Source organism: Myxocyprinus asiaticus, chromosome 7 (assembly GCF_019703515.2).
Source record: "Myxocyprinus asiaticus isolate MX2 ecotype Aquarium Trade chromosome 7, UBuf_Myxa_2, whole genome shotgun sequence".
In the NCBI taxonomy this organism is placed as follows: domain Eukaryota; kingdom Metazoa; phylum Chordata; class Actinopteri; order Cypriniformes; family Catostomidae; genus Myxocyprinus; species Myxocyprinus asiaticus.
In genome coordinates this window covers 24,455,278-24,478,536 of record NC_059350.1, presented here as the reverse complement: position 1 = coordinate 24,478,536, position 23,259 = coordinate 24,455,278, and the positions used below count along the sequence as shown (strand labels likewise).

Genomic DNA, 23,259 nt, shown 5'->3' with positions numbered 1-23,259 from the left:
TTTTTACAAATCAAAATCTCTTAATTACTGTAATTCCAACATGACCTGAACGCAACAATACAGTGACACCATGGGCCGGATACAGCATCTTTCAAAAGCAATCGTTTTACCGATGCCATAGTAGAAATTTACTGTTCACAGTAAGCCATGATTCATTTAATCCATGAGTAAAAGCATCCAATAACAGGTAAACGAGATGAAATGAATATTCCGGGTTCAATACAAGCACAATTACAGCTGTTCAATACAGCTCAACTGACAGCATTTGTGGCATAATATTAATTACCACAAAAATTAATTTTGACTTGCCAGTCCTTTGCTTTAAAAAAAGCAAAAATCTGGGTTGCAGTAAAGCACTTACAATGAAAGTGAACGGGGCCAGTCCTTAAACATTAAAATACTTACTGTTTCAAAATTAGCCAGTAGACAAACAATAGTTTTAGTGTGATAAATCTCTTTTGTAGATTTACGTAATGTAAGCACACCTTAAAATGACTTTAAAAATTATGATTTTAACACCTTTACAACTCAAATAATACACAAGTTTTAACAGAAGAATTTTTGCAAGTGCTTTTATAAAATTATAAGCTTCACATTTCTGCCTTAGTTTAAACCCTCCAAAAATTGGCCCCATTCACTTCCATTGTAATTGCCTCACAGTAACTGCCGATGTTTTGCTTTTTTTTAAAAAAAATAAAAAAATAAAAAATAAAAGAAAGACGGACAGGTTGAAATTATTTTTTGTGGTAATCAACATTATGCCACTGTTGATTGAACTTAACTTGCATTGAACCTGGAATAGTCCTTTAAGTGAGTAGTTTTCAGCTGGTCTTGTGAGACAAACATGGTGGCCCTCATGAAGGGGACCCTCTCCATGTAGAATAAAAAAGCTTTTATAGAGTTACTGAAATGACTGGATTCTTCATCTAATGTGAATGCTCATTATTTTATACACAAAATGGCTATTTATTTCTTCTGGAATATTTTAATGTTATTTTTTTTTTTTTTTTTTTTTTAATGAGGAAACAATGACTGAGTGCTAAAACTGATTTAAGTTGTAATTTTGGTGACGAACTGTCCCATTTTGTTGACTTATTCATGTAAAGATCAGCATTAGACTCTGGACTTGGTTTCATAAACAAATAACATTATATAAATCATATTCTTGTATTCATATCATTGCTACTCAATGATTGGCTGAGCCTCTCAAACTACAGGAGCCGAGAAAGCTCAAAAATGTCAAAGAGTGAAACCAGACAACGTTAACAACGATGACGGACGCACGCAGAACAGCCAGGTAGGACTTCATTTATGCTGTTCAGACAGTGTTTAAATATTTTACAGTTTTGACCTACAGTATCATTCGAGCTTCACGCTGGCAAAATAGTTGAGCTATCGCTGCGTAATAACGTAGTAGTTTACCATAAATATTTGCTAAAGACAATGAGAGCAGTCCTGGAAAATTGTCCAGTTGTGTTTTCTATAGACACACAACACAATAAACTAATTAGAGTACAATTTCATTTTATTTTTTAGCAGTAACAAGGCAGGCACAAGTGTCTACAATGACGTGAAGGTATGTAACTGTAGACTTTGAAGCGCACTCACTGACGTCATATCATGAGTATGTACCTTGTCATGAAAGCAAAATTAAAGTACTCGATTTTATCGCTTCCTAAGTTTTCTACATGTCCCACAGTGCAACTTAATGTTACCTAGCCACCAGTATAGCATTTTGATGGATTTTAAACACGGCTATTTTAAACATACATAAATGTATCTTTAACAGGAGTATTATGGAAAGACACTGAAGCAGACGTCCGATCTGAAAAGCAATGCCTGTGTTCCGTCTGCCAAACCTGTTCCTGCCTATGTGAGAAAAGTGCTAGCTGAGGTCCATCCAGATGTCACAGCAAAGTGAGGTTTACACTGATAAGTGTTCTGCTGCTGATGCAGTTCGATATTTTGATTTTGGAAATAAGGTGCAAACAGAACCATAATAAACAACAACAATAATAATAATAAAAAAAGTTTTTGTAATTATTATTGTAACAACAACAATTAAATCATTTTAAATAAAAAATGACATATTTTGCCATTTTATGTTTAAAAATAAATAAATATGAAAAACAAAACCAAAGTGTAAAAGTAATAAGAAAGTGGAAAAAATGAGAGAGCTGATAATGATAAAAGAGTCAATGTATTTAAATCAAAAGCTAACTTTGCTATGATACTTTTCAAAACTATAAATGCTCATATCTTAGATGATACTTTATTCAGATGATACTTCTGAAATATTCGGACATTCATTTAACATTGCTGAAGGAATAATTTTTGTTTCCCTCCTCTCAGGTACTATGGCTGTGGTCTGGTGGTCCCTGAGTGTCTGGAGGGCTGCAGGGTGTTGGATCTTGGCTGTGGGAGTGGTCGGGACTGCTACATGCTCAGTAAACTAGTAGGAGAGAGGGGACACGTTACAGGGATTGACATGACTGAAGATCAGGTAACTGCCCTTGAGTTTGTCTATTTATTTGGGGTTCTGTAAACAGGTCATTATCTGTTCAATATGGCAGATTAGAACACTGTTAAAAATGATCAGGTTAGTTTATAAGCATTTATAATGGTGTTTGCATTTGTACCGTAACACCATAATGACACTGTTCTATTGTGTCCTTAATTAGTAGATACCATTTTGAATTTAGTGATGGCACATGACTAGGGATGGACCAATGTATCGGCTGCCGATATTTATTGGCCAATTATTGACCAAATTAAAACCATCGGCATATGGTTTCATATAAGCATGAAAACGCTGATATGAAAAACCAATGGTTTATTTAGAATTAATTAGTTACACATATTGTAAAAACTGTGTGAATTCAAATGCACTATCCAAAAATAATAATAGCCACAATAGGTAGAAGAGTTTGACTTCTGAGACATCGGTATGAAACCCATTAATGCTGCATGATTGATTTAATTAAAATTGAAATCACAGTATGGCCTTGTGTAAAATATAGTCTTCATTTAGTGTTTCAGTCAGTGCTGTGTGAGCAAGCAGCACCCTCTAGCTGTCGAGATGGCATTATCCATTATGAGTGTTGGGTGTAATGTGTTACAAAATACAAAGGATTACTCTTCATTATTGGTCGACCGATATATCGCCGAGGCCAATAAATCAGACGATATTCTGACTTTTTTAATTATCGCGTCAGACGATACATTTTTCTGTTTGGCCGATTTTTTGGTTGAGGGAACTGAAAATTGCTTGCATGTGAAGCAACTGAGACATGTAAATGACCAGTCACAGTTCGCTTTGTTGTTATGTGCCATCCTGTTACTACAATAATAGACCGGTGTGCAACACAGTCTCATTTAAAGTCCTCGTGAAGTGCCTTGAAAGCACAGCTTACTTTACACTGTTGACATATTTCCTAATGAAACATGAAGTTTGGGTGGGACTTGTTGAACGGCTCGTGCCATTTTGAAAAATAGCCAATAAGCGCAGTCATACAGACACACACATTCCTCTGTCCACTGTCCTGCTGTTAGAGAGTGAAACTGTACAGAAACTGAGTGATCTCAACCTAGTTCGGCTGCTTTTCCACTGACTTGAGATCTGAACAGTGATCAAACTGACCCTGTTACAAACAAAAACAGTGCATCACGGACTTATGACTAATAACGAGGCAGGAGCTGTTGTGCAAGTCATGAAGATGAATCAGAAACAAGCAAATAAAACATTACAACATATCAATGTTTTGAATCACACTACACTAAATAGTAAGAGGAAAGAGAACTTACTCGTGATGTACATCCCAAGAAACCTCTGAAAAACGGCTGTATTAAATATAAACTTCAGACACTTTGATCACGTCTAACTCCCATGAGCGCAATCAGAAGTGATAGTCCCTATGCCCTATTCCCTTCAAAGACAATTATTCTCCACTCTGAGGGCTTCAGGTGGCTGAAAGGTGATAACGGTCAGTCACATCTCACTTCTACAGTGATTATTATTGGAAATTCTGTTTGGAAAGACCCCACAACATGGATTGTGCTCTCTTTGAAGCGCCCTGCGAAGGAACCATGAGCGCAGGTGAAAACACAGCCATGTGCGGTGAGCAGATTAATGGGGCGGGTGCCTTCTCATTCTAGAACGCATTTGATTGGACAAAGTTTCTCTAGTACAGTTTGCCGTCATGATTTGACTTTGTCTTTGTAGCCGGAAGAGCGAGCCTGCAGAATTTAAATACTTATATCTTCTGAAAATGAATTTTGTCAACCTTTAGAAGTACACTGGTATATTGATGACCCTAAAGCTAATAGATATGGACTAAAAGCAGCAAAACATTCATTTTGATTTCACAGAGTCTTTAAACGGTCCGCATATCAGAGCCACGGCAGACGCGTTTGAGCTCATAATGTTAAAGTGCTCGCCTGTTTCATTCTCCCTCTCTCTCCTCAGCAGTTGAACTTGTAACTTTTAACTGTCTTGTCTAAAATATCAATAAAACTAATATCATATACCGTCTGCAAATATGCACAAATCTCGTTTAAACAGATGTAATAAACCAACCTCACACAACTTCAGCAGATCCAAGCTAAACCCATACTGTGTTGAAGTGGTGGATTTGTATACAATAATCTTTGCGTTTTGTTACTTTGGGCTGATTGAGCGACCATCCAGCCAATCACAGGTGAGTTTCATGAGAAAAAACAACCCTTTCGTAATAGGCCGTCAGTCAGACTGTCTAATCAACACGGCTCCGTTCATTTCTACAATGTTGCTTTCAACAATACTCATTTATCCATGTTTTTTATCGGCATTGATGTTGATCTAAATTAATAATTTAGAAATGAGGAACACACAAACGAGAGTTATTTATCGGCATATCATTCTTGATTGGCAGCATTACTTGAAATGCACTGCAGAAATAATAATAAAAAAAGGACAATCCTTCTTTAAAGCACACATTGTAAATTAAGTTTATTAGTTATCAACCAATATGGGTTTTTTAATGGCCGATGCTGATATTCAGAGAGCAGGATGGCCGATAGGCCGATACTAGGGATGTGCCCAAAGTCGAATACCTTATTTGGAAAGGCACAAATAATGACTTCAAAATGAATAATGGATTAATCTGAATAAAAAAAACAAACATTTGTTGCAGATTTTATATATATATATTATATATATATATATATAATACTTATATCATACTTATCAATATATACTGTAATATAATAATACTGCACTGTAAGTGTTGGGTCTGTGCAAGCCACCTACTGACAGCTGTGTCCCCCCCACTTTTAAAATGACTGCTACGCCCCTGGTCTCTGGTGCAACTTCAAGGTAAAAGCACTTCATGTGCGCTGAGTAAATATCTTATTCACTATGCACTGTATGTACAATTAGTTTGTTTCTGTATTTTTGGAGAAAATGCTAACATGGACATGCCATCCATAGTTGCTGGACTACTGTGTGTACTGTTTTTTCCTTCTTCCTAATATATTAAACAAAATTTCATGTGCAAATAAATTACTAAAATCTGATGACTAAACAGAAATCAGAAGAAACTGCTATATACAGTTTAAAATACAATATAATTTTTTAAGATTCTTTTTTACAAAGTTAAAGTTTTGTGTGAAATTGAGTAAATATACTGCTAAATAAGAGATTATTACATTTATTAGCAATTTTTTGTTTATGTTTTTTACTATATTAAATTGTATTACATATCGGCATTGTATCGGCCTATCGGCCACCCTGCTCTCTGGATATCGACATCGGCCATTAAAAACCCCATATCGGTCGACCACTACTCTTCATTTTTTTAATTAAAAATCGAAATTTAATGTCTAATGATAACATTTTCTTTTCTAATTTAATGCGGCCCCTTTAAATGCATTGGCAATATGCCTGCGTTTGTGAGCTCCCACCACTGTGTGATATGAGTGGCTGTTTTACTAAAGGTAAACATCCCCATTATTACGAGTTTATGACAAATGCAGATTAGATGACAAATGCACGTCTGAAGCACAAGTACCTACTAAAGCACTTGACACGGCAACATAGATGTACACTTCTGAGAGATCGCTGGGGCTGTTCACACTGAAAGTGTTTTTGCGCAATCCTGCAAATTACTCTTTTGGAGTAACTTACCCAACACTGTCCATTATCTTATCTATTATACCACTATAATACAGAATTTAAAAGGAGATTTTGTTCCTTTGGTTAAAACTTTTTATTGTTTCATGATGTGGTTGACATTTCTATGGAGATGCCCATTATATGCATAGTATGAATTTGTAATGTTCTTTTTCTGTGATGATGTTCTGTTGTATTAAACTCCAAAAACAGAAGTGCACAAATGTTTTAGAAGTACAAAATAACCTTTTATATATATATAAATCATCATCAACAAAATAAGGTAAGTGGCAAAGCAGCAATCGGTATCGGCCTATTGTTTGTTTTGTTAAGATCGGTATCATATCGGCTAAGAACCTTCATATCGGTGCATTCCTACATATGACCTCTATTCCTATACAAAAAGTCACTGTCATATCAGTTAAATTCACTGCTGTTGTACTTCTGGTTTTCTGCCAGTTCAGTTTATTTGAAAGCACACCTGCTCGGGTATCTCCATTTCAATTTGTTAGATGCACCAAATATGAAAGTTTGATACTGACTGAACTTTTTATTGCAGCTTGAGGTGGCCCGGAAGTACATCGACTACCACATGCAAAGATTTGGTTATAAAAAGCCAAATGTGAATTTTGTTCATGGGTACATTGAGGCCTTGGTAAAAGCAGGTCTGGAGGAGAAATCATATGATATCATAATGTAAGTTAAAATGGTACATCCTAAGAGACATTACTCTTAGAAATGATTCTTTGTGGACATCAGTATGATTAGATCCGTTTCATTTCTGTCAACATTTCAGTTTATATGGTATTTGCTTGCATAAACAGTGACTGTTTTAGACTTTGATCCCTTTCTTTGATTGGCAGATCAAATTGTGTATTGAACCTTTCACCAGATAAAACCAGTGTGCTGAGGGAGGCTTACTGTGTACTGAAGGTACTTCGATTATCATACAAGTAGACTTCCAAATACTCAAATGCTACAGTTGTAGCCAAAAATATTGGCACCCTTGGTAAGCCAAGAAGGCTGTGAAAAATATGTAAAAATATTGTTTATCCTTTTGATTTTTATTCAAAATATTCATAAAAATCGAACCTTTAATTGAAGCAAATTAATTTAAAGTTTCTCCAAAACACGTTTGCCACAATTATTGGCATCCCTAGAAATTCTTATGATTAAAATATATATGAAGTATATTCCCATTCATATTTAAATTTTTTAGTACACCTGGGTGACTAGGAACATGAACATGTTCAGCCATGACATTCTGTTTCACAGGAGTATAAATATTAGGTAACACACAAGCCATATTCTCTTCGTCATCCATCACAATGGGAAAGACTAAAATAATAAAGAAAAAGAAAGAATAAAGTTATGATGTGCGGCAAAAGGTTGTTGAGCTTCACAAAATGGGAAGTGTTTAAAAGAAAATATCTAAAGCATTGAAAATACCCATTTCCACCATCAGAGCAATAATTAAGAAGTTCCATTTAACTGGAGATGTTAAGAATCGGCCTGGAAGAGGATGTGTGTCTATACTGTCTCCACGCACGGTGAGGAGGATGCTTCGAGTGGACAAAAGTTCTCCAATCACAGCTGGAAAATTGCAGAAATTAGTTGGGTCTTGGGGTCAGAAAGTCTCCAAAACTACATTCAGACATCACCTACATCTCAACAAGTTGTTTGGGAGGGTTTCAAGAGAAAAGCCTCTGCTCTCATCCAACAACAAACTTAATTGTTTTCAGTTTGCCAGACACTTGAAAAAAAAAATCAAGGTTCTGCCATGGCTATCCCAGTCCCCTGACCCGAACCCCATAGAAAAGAGGAGAGTCCACCAGCGTTGACCTCGGAATTTGAAGGATCTGGAGAGATTCTGTATGGAGGAATGATCTCAGATCCCTTGCCATGTGTTTTCCAACCTCATTAGGCATTATAAGAGAAGACTCAGAGCTGTTATCTTGGCAAAGGGAGGTTGCATAACGTATTGAATATAAAGGTGCCAATAATTGTGCCACACATTCATTTGAGAAATATATATATATATAAAAACTTTTGTGTTCGCAGTTGTTTGATATCCATTTGAGGATAGATTTTTGTGGATATTTTGAATGAAATCTCAAAAGGATAAACAATAAAGACACATTTTTCACAGCCGTCTTTGCTCATATTTACCAAGGGTGCCAATATTTATATATACTAATAGTAATAGTCATGCTAAAACATTAATATGCATCACTTTGAATATTTGAATGGACACTGGATACCTTAAACATTCTACTCTTTAGCAAACAAATTGGAACTAAAATGTTCTTGGTATTTAGGATGGAGGAGAATTGTACTTCAGTGATGTTTATAGTGATGCTAGAATCTCAGAAGACCTCAAGGCCAACAAAGTGTTATGGGGTATGAAAGGACATTATATTTTTACAAATTAACCTATTTTATGCAAATAACTTAAGTTGTGTCATTGTCTTCTAAGTTGCATATAACTGATAACAATGACAATGATGTAGGCTTATTTGCACGTAATATTCAGGTGAGTGCCTCAGTGGAGCATTGTGGTGGGAAGACCTGATACGACTAGCTGAAGAAGTTGGGTTCAGCAAACCCCGCCTGGTAACTGCCAGTATCATCACTGTGGACAACAAGGAGCTAGAGAAACTTCTTGGTGAGAATGTTCGAATGTTTACATTTATGTTCGAATGTGCAACCTTGTGATAACAAGTAAGGAATAATTGACTCCAGACTGTTCTGCACTGGAATGTTTCACTGTTTGTTTTACTCCACTTGTCTGTGTTTGCGACAAAGAACTCCAAGCTTGATCCTGCTTTGGCTTATTTTGAAACTACTTTCATTGGCGGAGGTAAAAAAAACAAATTAGCTTGCCATATTTATGTTAGCAGTCATTACTAGTTTGAAAATTTCAGTTTGGAAAGAATGTGGTGAAGTGATATGCAACTGCAGTGCAGTCAACAAACCTGGAACTACAGAGTCATCAATGGCATGGCATAAATTACAATAAGGCAACTAGGATAAACACTGTACAGTTCTCCTGAAATACATGTTATACAGAAAAGTGATCTGTTGTTACAGTACAATTACAGTTACATTTATGTTTTTATCAGATTTTATCTTTTATTTTTATTTTTTACCAAAGCAGTTTGATAAATACATTTAAATAAATTATTTGGCTGAATTGTATTATTATTACCTACAGAGTCCCAGAGAGGACGGGAATTTTTTTTCTAAAATAGTTTTGCGTGCCCTCGCAATACGTTTTGCATTCCCTCGCAATAGTTTGCATTACCATGCACACCATGGTAAATTTATCGCGAGGGAACGCAAAACATTTTGTGAGGGAACGCAAACTATTGCGAGGGAATGCAAAACTATTTCAGGCCTCGAAGTGCTCTGTAATTATCCACTGAATTGTCTTATTTCGATTGTTTAGCAGTATTATATATTATTTAGTTTAAGTCATTAAATTCAATAGTTAACTTCTTCAAACTGAACATTGTTTAGGTGACTACAAATTTGTGTCTGCCACATACCGACTCTTCAAGTTACCAAAAAGTGCAGAGAAGAGGCCCTGTCTGGTCATGTACAATGGAAACATCACAGGAGTGGAGGAAAGCTTTGAGTTTGATGCCCAGTATACCTTTAAGGTATGCTAACTCTACAGAACTCAACTTAGAAATTCAACTCAAGGCATATCAAATCCTGCAAATTTTTCTCTTCTTTGGCTCACTTGTAATGATTAATGTTTTTGAAAAAATTAACTGTAATGTCAGAATAACCTCTACATGGCTAAGCCATATTTGAAACTTTCCCTTTTGTTACTGTTATATTTTTGTGAGTAAAATAATAACTAGGGATGTCCCAATACTATTTTTTAATACTTTTAATAGTACTTATATATTTTTTTATACATTTTTTTGGTACTCGCTGATACCTGTTTTTTTTTTTTTTTTTTTTTTTTTACTGAATTCCATATCAACAGTTTGTTTCAATTTTATCACAAAATGGTGCTATAACATATTTTCAACATAATATTGTATTATTTTCTATCAAATATAGTGCTTTTATACAGAACATCACAGCACAATCCAAAATACAACATATGAGTTATTTTTGTCAAATGAAGTGAGATATTGCTTAAATATAATAAAATTACAATTGATTTATTCATATTATTATTAGTAGTAATAGTACAGTGAATATTACATAACTATTCAGTAGTGATCTATTTCTGTTGTATGTTTTACGCTTGAACTCTTTAACCTCGGAGCAGCCGGTACCTGCCCGAGAGGGGGCGCTGAGCACAAAAAATATATGTTATCACTCAACAAGCACTTGCTTGATCTGCACAAAATAGGTGTCGTTTTAAAGCGTAGACTCTTATCTTTAAATGAATATAGCTGATTTGACCAATTCTCAAATACTGCTTTTAAATTAGCTGAAAAATTAGAATGGTTCCATTTTCATAATTCGCAAATTTGCGATAACAACACTCATATTTATAACCAGTAAAAAGATCACAAGATCACACAGCCATGTGTTATATATCTTTGGAAAGGTCTTAATTAGTAGAATATAACAAGCAAATTTATTTCACTCAAAGACCATACAACTGTGAGTATTAATGTGTGAAATGCACATGATAAACAGAGAAAACAGAATCATCATCACATTTTGGTTAATAACTTCATGAAAAATAAACATGACATAAAAAATGGCATATCACAACTTAGAGCAGATGGCTCCGAATAAAACAAGATTCGAAGTAATACGAAGAGTAGATCCTGAAATATTAGTCAAAGAGTGTCATAAGATATGGTGGCTATTGCTAATGGCATCTCTACGGTGACGGTTTCTCTGGGATCGATTCACTGGAACACGATCCTTCATATCATAGATGTATCAGATCGTCCTCATGGGCTGTTTAGGGAGTGTTAGAATCACTGATATATATATATATATATATATATATATATATATATATATATATATATGTATATATATATATATATATATATATGTGTGTGTGTGTGTAAACTGGTGGCCAAAAGTTTGGAATAATGTACAGATTTTGCTACTTTAATTCACCAAAGTGGCATTTAACTGATCACAAAGTATAGTCAGGACATTACTGATGTAAAATAACAGCACCATCATTTGATTTGATCAAATCTAGACAGGCCCCATTTACAGCAGCCATCACTCCAACACCTTATCCTTGAGAAATCATGCTAAATTGTTAATTTGGTACTAGAAAATCAAACACAGTTGAAAGCTATTTGGTTCATTAAATAAAGCTTAACATTATCTTTGTGTTTGTTTTCGAGTTGCCACAGTATGCAATAGACTGGCAGGTCAATTTTAGGTCAAAAATGGCAAAAAAAAGAAACGTCTTTCTCTAGAAACTCGTCAGTCAATCATTGTTTTGAGGAATGAATGCTATACAATGCTTGAAATTGCCAAAAAACCTAAGATTTCATACAAAGGTGTACACTACAGTCTTCAAAGACAAAGGACAACTGGCTCTAACAAGGATAGAAAGAGATATGGAAGGCCCAGATACAACTAAACAAGAGGTTAAGTACATCAGAGTCTCTAGTTTGAGAAATATACACCTCACATGTCCTCAGCTGACAGCTTCATTGAATTCTACCTACTCAACACCAGTTTCATGTGCAACAGTAAAGAGAAGACTCAGGGGTGCAGGCCTTTTGGGAAGAATTGCAAAGAAAAAGCCACTTTTGAAACAGAAAAACAAAAAGAAAATGTTAGCGTGGACAAAGAAACACAGACATTGGAGAACAGATAATTGGAAAAGAGTGTTATGGACCTTAAGCCCATTGAGATTTTGTGGGATCAGCTAGACTGTAAGGTGCATGAGAAGTGCCCGACAAGACAGCCACATCTATGGCAAGTGCTACAAGTAGCGTGGGGTGAAATGTCACCTGAGTATCTGGACAAACTGACAGCTAGAATGCCAAGGATCTGAAAAGCTGTCATTGCTGCACATGGAGGATTTTTTGATGAGAACTCTGTGTAGTTTAAGAAGTTCTGAATTTTCTTTTTCAAATTGTAATAGTAATTTTTCACGTTATTAATGTCCTGACTATACATTGTGATCAGTTGAATACCACTTTGGTGGATAAAAGTACCAATTTCTTTCCATAAGAGAAAAATCTGTACATTATTCCAAACTTTTGGCCGCCAGTGTATATATACACTACTGGTCAAAAGTTTTGAAACACTTGACTGAAATGTTTCTCATGATCTTAAAAATCTTTTGATCTGAAGGCTCTGATATGATATGCTTAAATGTTTGAAATTAGTTTTGTAGACAAAAATATAATTGTGCCACCATATTAATTTCATTATAAAACTAAAATTTAATAAAAAAAATAAATAAATAAATAAAAACGTTTTTTGAAATTGATGACTTGGACCAAATAATAAAGAAAAGCAGCCAATAAGTGCCCAACATAGATGGGAACTCCTTCATTACTGTTTAAAAAGCATCCCAGGGTGATACCTCAAGAAGTTGGTTGAGAAAATGTCAAGAGTACAAATTCTAGGCAAAGGGTGACTACTTTGAAGATGCTAAAATATAACAGTTTTGATTTATTTTGGATTTAGTTTAGTCAAACATAATTCCCATAGTTCCATTTATGTTATTCCATAGTTTTGATGACTTTACTATTATTCTAGAATGTGAAGAAAAAAATTATAATAGAGAATGAGAAAGTGTTTCAAAACTTTTGACCAGTAGTGAGTGTGTGTGTGTGTGTGTGTGTGTGTGTGTGTGTGTGTGTGTGTGTGTGTGTGTGTATGTATGTATATATATATATATATATATATATAAAACTGGATTGCTGATTCAAGGTTAAACTGCCAGCAGGAGTTGAAGCCACCAGAAGTGTTTGAGCGGCCATTTTAGTATGCCCAAACTGTCATAGAGCATCAATAACCTAGTTTCCATCCACTTTTTGTGCTGTTTTGTTATCGACAAAGTGAAAATGCGTAAAAAAATATTTGCGAAATTTGCCGTCTTCTGCCTGTTTACATTCAAATGGCCTTTTATCAATAAAATGGTGTGCATGATGACGTCATGCTTAATAAAAAAACACTTTGTCGCATAAGTTTTTGCTTTATCGCAAAATAAATCTGCCGTTTTCATACAGAAATGTGTGTTTATCGCTAATTGTGTACCTTTCGCCTCCCAGATGTCCCTAATTCATAAAATGGGGAGAGCATTGAGACAATTCATTGAAATTAGCCAGATTACTGTCATTTTAATTTCACAAATAAATGTAATCAGAAGGGGATGAATTGCAATCAAAAGGGAGCAGTTGCCCTTCGGACTGTAATATTGGTCCTGATGTTGCACCTATCGCAGGTTGCCACTGGTTCTGACCCGAAAGCGAATCATCATGGCCCTGTTAAAGTTGGCAACCTGCACCAAGCAGTGGGGGAAAATTTCGGTCTTAGTATAAGGAACATCCATTGATGTGCATATGCAGTGTGCACAGCTATTAAAGAAAAATTGATGCGATGTAATATCAGGGTTTACACATATGATATATTATAAATAATAAATTGATTGATTGATTGATTGATTGTCATCTAAAATTAATTTTAGCATCATAATGCAATTTAAATTTTCTGAAGAAGCTCAGCAAATGCAAAACTTTTTAAAAGTTTTAAAATATTCAAAAGCTAGTTTTCTGAAAGTGAACTCTGCATTGGACAAATAGTTCTGATAGTTTATAGTCTTGAAAAAAGTGTAGAACATTCTGAGAATGTCATTCAGCTGACTTTTTTCATCTGCAGAACAGGGTACGCCTAATTTAAGTTTGTATAAAGAAAAGGCAATTATGTAGGCCTAACAATATAAATTTTTCATTTGGTAATTTATTTTTTTAATTTAATGCTTTATTCATATGGTAATTTATTTTATTTAATACAGGGAATTTTTCCAGCATTTTTTTCAAAAGCTAAACAATAATTTTATTGAATTGGGCTATGTTATTTTTCCCCTAGTTGTGTATTTATTTTTAATTTAAAACATCTTTGTGCTCAGAAATATGTTTTTTGTATAGTGGGCTAATTCCATGACTGCCATCTATTATTTTGAATGGTGTGGAAAAGCATCTTTCATAAGTAAACAGACGACTACCGCGATTAAATTATTCGCAAAGAGTTGCCATTCATTTGTTCTCCGTGCACTTGACAGGTGCATGATACCAGATAATTGTGTTGGTACTCCTGGAAGTGTCATGACGCAGATGTGTTTGCAGCATCAGATATGTGCAGGTATGCCGTTAAGACCAATCCATAACAGTGTGAGTAATGATTCACATACAATAAATTGGCTTTCATACCTTGTCGTCATGATTAACATAGGCTAACGATTGGGGTAAATTCTGTCATGTGATACTATATTTTTGCGTTAATGCCATTTTTCTCGACAAAGTGTTTCCAAACCAGTTTTTCACGACATTTTAAGTAACAGCATAGAGCTTATGCACTAGAGTTAAACGGAAAAATATTATGTCGACATTTTTGCGGTAATTTGCATTTCCATCAGCTATATTGGTAAACTTTTTGATGCGCTACACATTTTGTCGCAAAAAAACTCTTGGATGGAAACTTAGTTAATGACTGATAGGAGAGAGCACCCCCATTTCACCATTTCGACCTGCAGATATGACATTTCGCCCTCTAGTGACAATCATGTTTAATCTTTAATTTGCTTGTTATGGATAATATTCATTTACGAGGGAGAAGATATACTCGGATCGCAATATACGCGGATCATGATGTCAGAGTATTCACCTGTATTCACCTTCTCATGGCGAAATCATCAGGATTCGTACAACTTTTCTAAATTTGCCTAATTTGTATGATATTGTGCGACTGCTCTCGTTTGAATTCACATGAATTTCACTACAGCCAGTGACATTGCTGTACATCGTTTTCATCTAATACACGACGATTACTTGCTTCTGTCACACACAACAGCTTCCTATCATGTTTACACACTCTACTGATTGGTTAGGTTTAGATAAGGTGTTTGGGTAAGGGCATAATATTAATAAGTATGTCCTTAATGCCTCGTGCGCGGAACTCATGCTTACTTCCGCATTAGACATCCGGGAATTTGCATGTGATGAAGTCATACGAGTTTATGCGAACAACATCGTGGAGACCATACAAAATAGCCAACTCGTAAATTATGTACAACTTTTCATGAGATCGGGTTGGCCTACCAGTGCAGCTCAATGATCACCAAAGGAGGCGGCAAAACTGTCCACAAGTTGTAATGTAAAAAGGAAAATCTGTAATATCTACTTGTTTAGGGTGACAACATGTTCTTACCCCCAAAAGAGACTTTAAAATAGTCAGACCGGGATTTCTAAATCGCCTTTAAATGCCCGGTTTGCTTATTTTCAAATTGAAGTGCTCTCTGTAGTCATATAAGTATAAATGTCATAAATACATGTTTGTTTGCCATTTAAACCTAGCTTATCAGTTTAATTTGAACCAACTTTGCTTTTGCGTGTCTCCCTTTCTGCGTGTGTGACAGAGGGAGAGAGAGCGCGTGCTCTTATTCAAGTGACCGTGAGATAAAGGCACTTTTTGATGAAAATATAAAACAAGTAACTCTGAACAAACACTTCGATGATCACAATAAATAAGTCTGAAAATGTTTGTTTGTATCTTACCTCAGTTTCAGTGAACTTGTTTACATTCAGCTTGATCTGTTCGCTGATGAAGTTTGTTGGAGGTGGATACTGTTTGATAAAGATATACATAACTCACTCGGGCTTTCAAGAAACAGAAAAAAATCATGAATTTAAGTAAATAGATAATTACATGTGTTGGACGTTTGCGTTGTAGGGATGTGCATGCAGATTTCAGATATAAAATCTGTGATTGAATGACTAATGTTTACTTGCTGAAATTAGATGATATCCTGTTAAATCAATAGAAACATTGGAATGTTTGGGCATAACAATATGGCTGCGCAGTGGCTTCACTGATATGATGTCATGAGCAATCCAGTTCAATATATATATATATATATATATATATATATATATATATATATATATATATCAGTGGTTAGAATCCATATTTGGAATGTCCCACTTGGGGTAAACAGACCCAGATCTCACATACATAGACTGCGCACGAGAGTGCACAACGCACATTTTATGAAGTGATGGAATAAGGTGCCAAAGTAATTAGAATATATATTTTTTTTATATTTTTGCATTCATAGTTTTCAGTTATTCTGTTTTATTGTTCAATAAAACCTGCTTGGAGATGTTTTTGGACACTTTTATAAATAAAAGTCCACCTTTGGAACCATGGTTCCAAATGCTATATCTTTAGATTGCATTGTACTGTCAACAAAAAAACAATTCTGGTATAGTTGACATGTTGGAGAACATTTTCAATTTAATGACCTTCCATACTTACTGTCTAAAAGGTATAATGTCAGACATGAATAATAACTGAAAAGTATATTTTCAGCGCTCATGTTTTGTGTGTTTGTCTCATGAGAGAGTTATAAGCTCTTACTTTTGGGTATGCCATTTAAGCATTAAATCCTTAAAAATGCATTCAGGGTGTTTAAATTGAGCTTTTATTTTGGCTGAGCTTTTATTTTGAAGTGTTTCTGTGTTGTTATGACGGTAACTTTTCAATCCGAAAAAAGCTGTTTGCTTCATGACTCAGATTGATTATTATACCGCAGAAAAGGCTGCAGTGTAATTAAAGAAATATTTAGTCTGTATGTGCATCGCACTAAAAAATGAATTAGCGCTCTGCTCACTGTCATCCGCTACTTTATGTAATCACAACACCGGCTCCACACATTCACAAACACTCCCATTTGAAGCATGCAGCACATGAAGACACTTTGAGGACACTTTTGGATCTTTTTCTAGGTAAATGAAGTGATGGAAGTGGATGGTGATGTGGCCAGCATCTTGAACAACTCCAGATTTTCAGAGGAATTTGCATGTCAGCCTCAGGGGGTGAAAATCTCTGCATCTGGAAGCTGCAGTGCCAAACCCAAGGTAAGAGACGGTGATGTGCAAGAGGTGGGGTATGTTGATTTAAGTAGAATTCTGTGACACTTTTAAAAAGATTAACCATTTTGTCAGTGGTTAACTTTAATCAGCATCTTTTGGGACACTGAGCATGTAAGGATGGCTCAGCTTTAACTGGTTTTCCCCTAACCATGAGGTGTTACCTCATAACGGTCTTATTGCATTAGACGATGTATATTTTTATTGTTTCCTAACAATGTTTCTAATTGTTTTAGTCCTTGTTTAAAGGCAATATACTGTAGTTAAAGTGTATAATGCATAAGTATGTTTTAAATTAGTTTCAATTCTAAAATTAGAATTTTGAATTTTGTTACAATATTTAGACTCGTCAGCAAAATAACAATGGTCTTTATCATCAAACTGTCCTCTAAGCATTCAACGTTTACTTAGTTTCTAGCCCCAGCAGCCACAGACTCACAAGGTCACACAGCTGTACAACAAAGCCTTGTCCACAGAGGAATGTCTGCCCCTCCAACCAAAGAATGCCATCTTATCAGTGCTGGTGGTGATTCAGTCCATGCAAACACAAGAAAGGACTATTTAGAATTTCTTTACAACCATGCTAAACATGGTCATTCTTCAGTCAATTCAATGACCTCAGTCATGGCTGGATCAGATTTAGCCTGGTTTTAGAAACACTGATCAAATATTTAGTTAAATGAACTAAGTTTTGACCATTCTCTGTTTTATTTTTAAAGTTTAAGATTGAAAAGTTCTAGTCTTGCCTTTGCTAAGACTAAGACTCTAACCTCACACAAACAAAACCTGCAAATATTATTTCATAGCAGTTTATTAGAGGCATATGTCTTTTGTGCCTTTAGAGACAGACTTCGCTTCTGAGTCTTGATATTTAGTGATCTTATAAATAAGTACATTTAGGAACCTGTGCATCAAAAAATGGCCATTTTAAATCTTTTAGATATGGTAAACCAAAATAATACAAAATTGACAATTTTTGGTTTCTTTTATTTGGTAACACTTTACAATAAGGTTCCATTTGTTAACATTAGTTAACATGAACTAACAATGAGCAATACTTTTACAGCATTTATCAATCTTGGTTAATGTTGATCTCAACATTTAATAATACACTTTTCAAATCAAAAGTTGTATTAATTAACATTAGTTAATGCACTATGAACTAACAATGAACAATTGTATTTTTATTAACTAGCATTAACAAATATTAATATATGGTGTAAAAAATATATTTTTCATAATTAGTTCATGATACCTAATGCATTAACTAATGCTAACAAATTGAACCTTATTGTAAAGTGTTACCTTTTTTTTCATTAGCTCCAGCCTACAGGATGTTTGTGTTATCTGATTTGAAAGATGTAATTGGAATGTGTTGCATCCAGATTCATAACATTAGTTCTCCAAGTGGTAGGACTCTAGTTGTGTTGATGCAAGAGAACTGCCCCTAATTTTGATTCAGAACTCACCAAAATCTCATTCGGTCCCTGGATGGAATAAACTTCAACATACTGTACCAATGATACAATGAGTCGCGGTTGCATAATAAATCAGTATAAAGGCACTGTGTCAATGAATGCTCAATCTATGTAGATGTAAAGTGTGAATACTGTGCTTCCCTTCACTGAAATATTCCTCTCTTTCCAGGCTGTGTCAATTAATAATCCCTTTGAACTGGTCAAGCAGTTGGGGAGTGCAAGTATAACTCCATCCACTGGAGGGTACTGTCTAGGCCAGGAATCATGCTGCAAGTGACTATCTGAAAATGTAAAGAGAGCAAATTAATTGTTGTTATTGTTAATTGTAATTTTGTAAAAAACAAAACAAAAACAAATGTACATAAAAAATAATACTGCATTACATGTGCAAGGGCAGCACTAAAAAAAATATTTTAAGAGGAAATTTAAAAACAATTCTCAATTTAGTGAGACATTTTACATAAATCTCTTTGCACAAATCATATTGATTTCACACATTTAGCGATAGCCAGGTCATCACAAGTCTATAGATTTGCATAAGTTTAAAGCATACACTTAATCTTTATTGTATCTTTATTGTACTAAAGAAGTTCAATAAACTATAGTTTATGTCTGGCAATCCAATCATTTTTACAGTGCAATGATAAAAATGTGTTTGAGCAGGTTACCTGGGTATTACTATCAAAGCTGAGCTGTAGGATATTCCTGATCTCTGTGATATAATTGTGAATACAATATTTAATGATACTTTCAGAAAGTGTAATGCCTCATCCCTCAAAATTCCATGTGAGAAGAGGAACAATCTTCTGCTGTTCTAGGACAAGTTTGTGTTCTTTGAAAATGTTGAAGGCCAGATTGTGACATATGCGTACTTGGGAACACACAGAAACAGAAATTTCACAGAATTACTTCAAAGCGATTACTTTTGTTTTCCCCCACTAGAGAGAACACGTCAAGTTATGCTTTAATGGTCTGAACATGTGAAGTTTCTGAGTGAAGGCTGTGAGATTGTGAAATAGTAAGTCCATAATCAACCAGCTTTTTATCTGGCTTGATCTATGATCCCTGACATAGGTAGGGATGGTATGGACATGTTCCTACCAACTTTTAGAAAATCAGAAATGTCCCCACCAACATATGGGCAATTTTACCACATAGAAAACACTTTAACTTTATACCACTTTTATTTTCATTTTATTGATTATTAAAGTTTCTCAGTATCATAATTAATGTTTCAATTATTGGAGCAGCACAGAAACTGCATTGTCACATGCACCTGTTACTTTTCTCAACGCTGTTCAGAATGCACCAATCACAGTCATATTTTTTATTATTATTATTATTTATTTTATTCTGGAGATTACACGGGCGAATTTCCATTTGTATTTTAGGTCCAATCCTTGAAATTAATAGATTTAAACAAGCATACTTTTTGTGTACAAATGTTTTCTGCCTAAAACAAAAAACATCCTGAGTTTTGCATGCGGCCCAATGGAGGATTCTGTTTTTACGGCTGGTAAGCACCTTCTAAAGGAAGACGTCTTTGAATTTGAATGACTGTGGCAGGTAAGGGGGTGAAATATGTGGAAGTGAGGGGACTTGGAAAGTAGAAAGTGGGGGAAAATGTAAATTCTCCCCATAATTTATCTATCTTGAGATGTCATTTTGCACATGTAGCCTAACTTAATTTAGCCCAGCTTTTGTTTAGATTTCCATTTGTTTAATGCTGTATAATACAGTTTAGAGAATATGGAATCAAAATCCTGTCAAAAGTATTGCGGTCACGGATCCAAAAATAATAAGCGCAGCTCAAAATAATTAGTGCCGATCAAAAAATAACAAGCATGGATCAAAAATATATAAACACATTTAAAATATAATGCAAAACAAAAAACAACAACAAAAAAAAAAACAATTAAAGCAAAGTCATAAGAATTGCAAACAAAGTCATGTTTTCCTTGGTTATATTACTGTCTTTTGTGCTCTCTGACAATTTTGCTCATATTTAAAAAAATGTTTTAGCTTACGCTGTATTTTTCTTTGCTTTTGTTTCCAAGTTGTGAGCTTGGTTTTCCAAAACTTGTGAGTAGAGTTTCATGTAAATCAGGTTTTGTTTTGCGTCCCTATTGGTCCACTAGTTCTTGTTCGATAGCTCCTCCTCTAGCCTATCATTCGAATAGGGGAGGTGACCTCACTCCAGTGCAACTCCGACGGCTGCTGCTCAGTATTATATATTATTTGTGGTTGAAGGATAAGCTGCTTGCGTTTGTTTTGAGTATTTTCTGCCAGCTCGAGGAAACAATGTGTTGTCCGAGTAGGCCATTACTATAGTCCGTTAACACATGTACTGAGTCAGCTGAATTTATTTAGCAGAGTCTTTAGTTTAGGCATTATTTAAGACTTCCTTTTTTATAGGTTATTGGCTGCATATCTAAAAAAAAACTAAAAAACAAAACAAGGCTGGGTTGGTGTGGATGTTTGATGCATGTTTTTACTAGCTGTACCAATGTAGTCGTATGTTCAGATCCCAACTTGATCCGCTTTTCCATGAAATAAAATCCAGATCCCAACACCAAGGCCTATCACAATACTGATGAATATAGAAATGCTTACATATAATTGGACTTTTTTATAATTTAATATATAAAAAATCTAAAAGGTGTGCATTATTGCTGACACCTACATGCACACTTTGAAGTTGGTTGTATGACTGTAAGTCTTTTGCTTCAAGTTTTACTGAAGTTGTATACTCTATGTTATAGAAATGTTTGTAAATGTTTTGGATATGTATGCTCCAATGTTGCCTGTATCTCTAGAGACGGTCCCTAAATTTGCAACTATTTGTGAATAAAGAATATCCAACATCAAGCCAACTTTATTGCATTATTTGTTGACGTGGGGAAGCTTGGTCATTTGTTTCTGATTTTGCTGCAGTATCGTGGAAAAAGAAACTACATGTAGCTGTGCCAACAATGCCAACATAGGATCAGTACATAACGGCACATTCAGCAACATGGAAAAGTGTAAGTTAGGTTCTGAACTCGTGAATACATTGGTACAGCTAGTAAAAACATGCATCACACATCCACACCAACCCAGCCTTGTTTTTTTTTGTTTTTTTATAGATATGCAGCCAATAACCTAAAAACAAGGAAGTCTTAAATAATGCCTAAACTAAAGACTCTGCTAACTAAATTCAGCTGACTTGATACATGTGTTAATGGACTATGATAATGGCCTACTTGGACAACACATTGTTTCCTAGAGCTGGCAGAAAATACTCAAAACAGACACAAGCGGCGTATCTATCAACCACAAATAATATAATATTGAGCAGCAGCTGTTGGAGTTGCACTGGAGTGAGGTCATCTCCCCTCTTTGAATGATTGGCTAGAGGAGGAGCTGTCGATAAAGAACTAGTGGACCAATAGGGATGCAAAACGACCCCAGATTTACATGAAACTCTACTCACAAGTTTTGGAAAACCAAGCACAGAACATGGAAACAAAAGCAAAGAAAAATACAGCGCAAGCGTACAAAAAAATGAAAATATGAGCAAAATTGTCAGAGAGCACAAAAAACAGTAATATAACCAAGGAAAACATGCAATTCTGATGATTTTGCTTAAATTTTTTTTTCAGCATATTTTAAATGTGTATATATTTTTGATTCATGCTTGTTATTTTTTTATCTGCGCTAATTATTTTGATCTGTGCTTTTTATTTATTTTTGCGCTTATTATTTTTTTATCTGCACTTATTATTTTTTGATTCACGCTTATTATTTTGATTCACACTTATTATTTTTGGATCCGTGACTGCAATACTTTTGACGGGATTTTGATCCCATAAGAGAATGTCACTACATATCCCTTGGATATTATTGTTTTCTCAATGCAGATCTACTAAAAACCAATAGAATTTGATTTTGGCACATTAATCTTAGGTTTATGGCATCGCATATCGGCATCATATAATACAACAAGTTTTTCACATAGCCTATGGCATTTTTCCTCCATATCGTCCAGCCCTAGTGGGTATTTATAAACCTGTTTATTCTTCAAAAGACTAACAAACAAACAAAAATCAGGCTAATATTTATTGTGGTGGGCCAGAGAAATCGAAAATATGACTTGTTACGTATTTGTGGAAATAATGTTATTTTGCCATTAGGCTACCAGACTGACATTCTCGCATTTTCTTAAAGGGATATTTCACCCCAAAATGAAAATTCTCTCATCTTTTACTTACCCTCATACCATCCCAGGTGTGTATGACTTTCTTTCTTCAGCAGAACACAAACTAAGGTTTTTAGAAGAATATCTCAGCTCTGTTGGTCCTCTCAATGCAAGTGAATGGTGGCCAGAAAAAAGAAACGGATCAATATTTCCTTTAAGTCCTTTCCAATAAGTCTTTTTTTACACTTTCACATCTGAAAGTCACATGTGGTGACTGTTTAGTTTCACTTTCACATCTGAAAGTGACAGTGGAGATTTATGGTAAAAAAAAATATATATAAAAATAAA

At 34.8% G+C, this 23,259-nt stretch overlaps 1 protein-coding gene across 2 annotated transcripts; it reads left to right on the top strand.

The window, feature by feature from the left end:
• Positions 1-1,238: 1,238 nt before the first annotated feature.
• Positions 1,239-21,618, top strand: LOC127444184 (arsenite methyltransferase-like). 2 transcript variants are annotated; one of them, XM_051703424.1, is made up of 11 exons: positions 1,239-1,297; positions 1,537-1,576; positions 1,790-1,917; positions 2,353-2,503; positions 6,708-6,844; positions 7,012-7,081; positions 8,467-8,548; positions 8,682-8,813; positions 9,668-9,810; positions 17,113-17,244; positions 18,904-21,617. In XM_051703424.1, exons 1-11 carry the CDS (start codon positions 1,272-1,274, stop codon positions 19,009-19,011), a joined length of 1,149 nt encoding a protein of 382 aa, XP_051559384.1. In that variant the 5' UTR covers positions 1,239-1,271; the 3' UTR covers positions 19,012-21,617. The 2 variants fall into 2 exon arrangements, with proteins under 2 accessions (XP_051559384.1, XP_051559385.1); XM_051703425.1 differs by lacking the exons at positions 1,537-1,576; positions 1,790-1,917 and having other exon boundaries at positions 1,258-1,297; positions 18,904-21,618.
• Positions 21,619-23,259: the final 1,641 nt, after the last annotated feature.

Excerpts from the sequence above, each read along its gene's own strand:
- LOC127444184 (XM_051703424.1), top strand. The coding sequence starts at position 1,272 with ATGACGGACGCACGCAGAACAGCCAG. Across the intron at positions 1,577-1,789 it reads GTGTCTACAATGACGTGAAG|GAGTATTATGGAAAGACACT; the intron begins GTATGTAACTGT and ends TATCTTTAACAG. Across the intron at positions 6,845-7,011 it reads AAATCATATGATATCATAAT|ATCAAATTGTGTATTGAACC; the intron begins GTAAGTTAAAAT and ends TTTGATTGGCAG.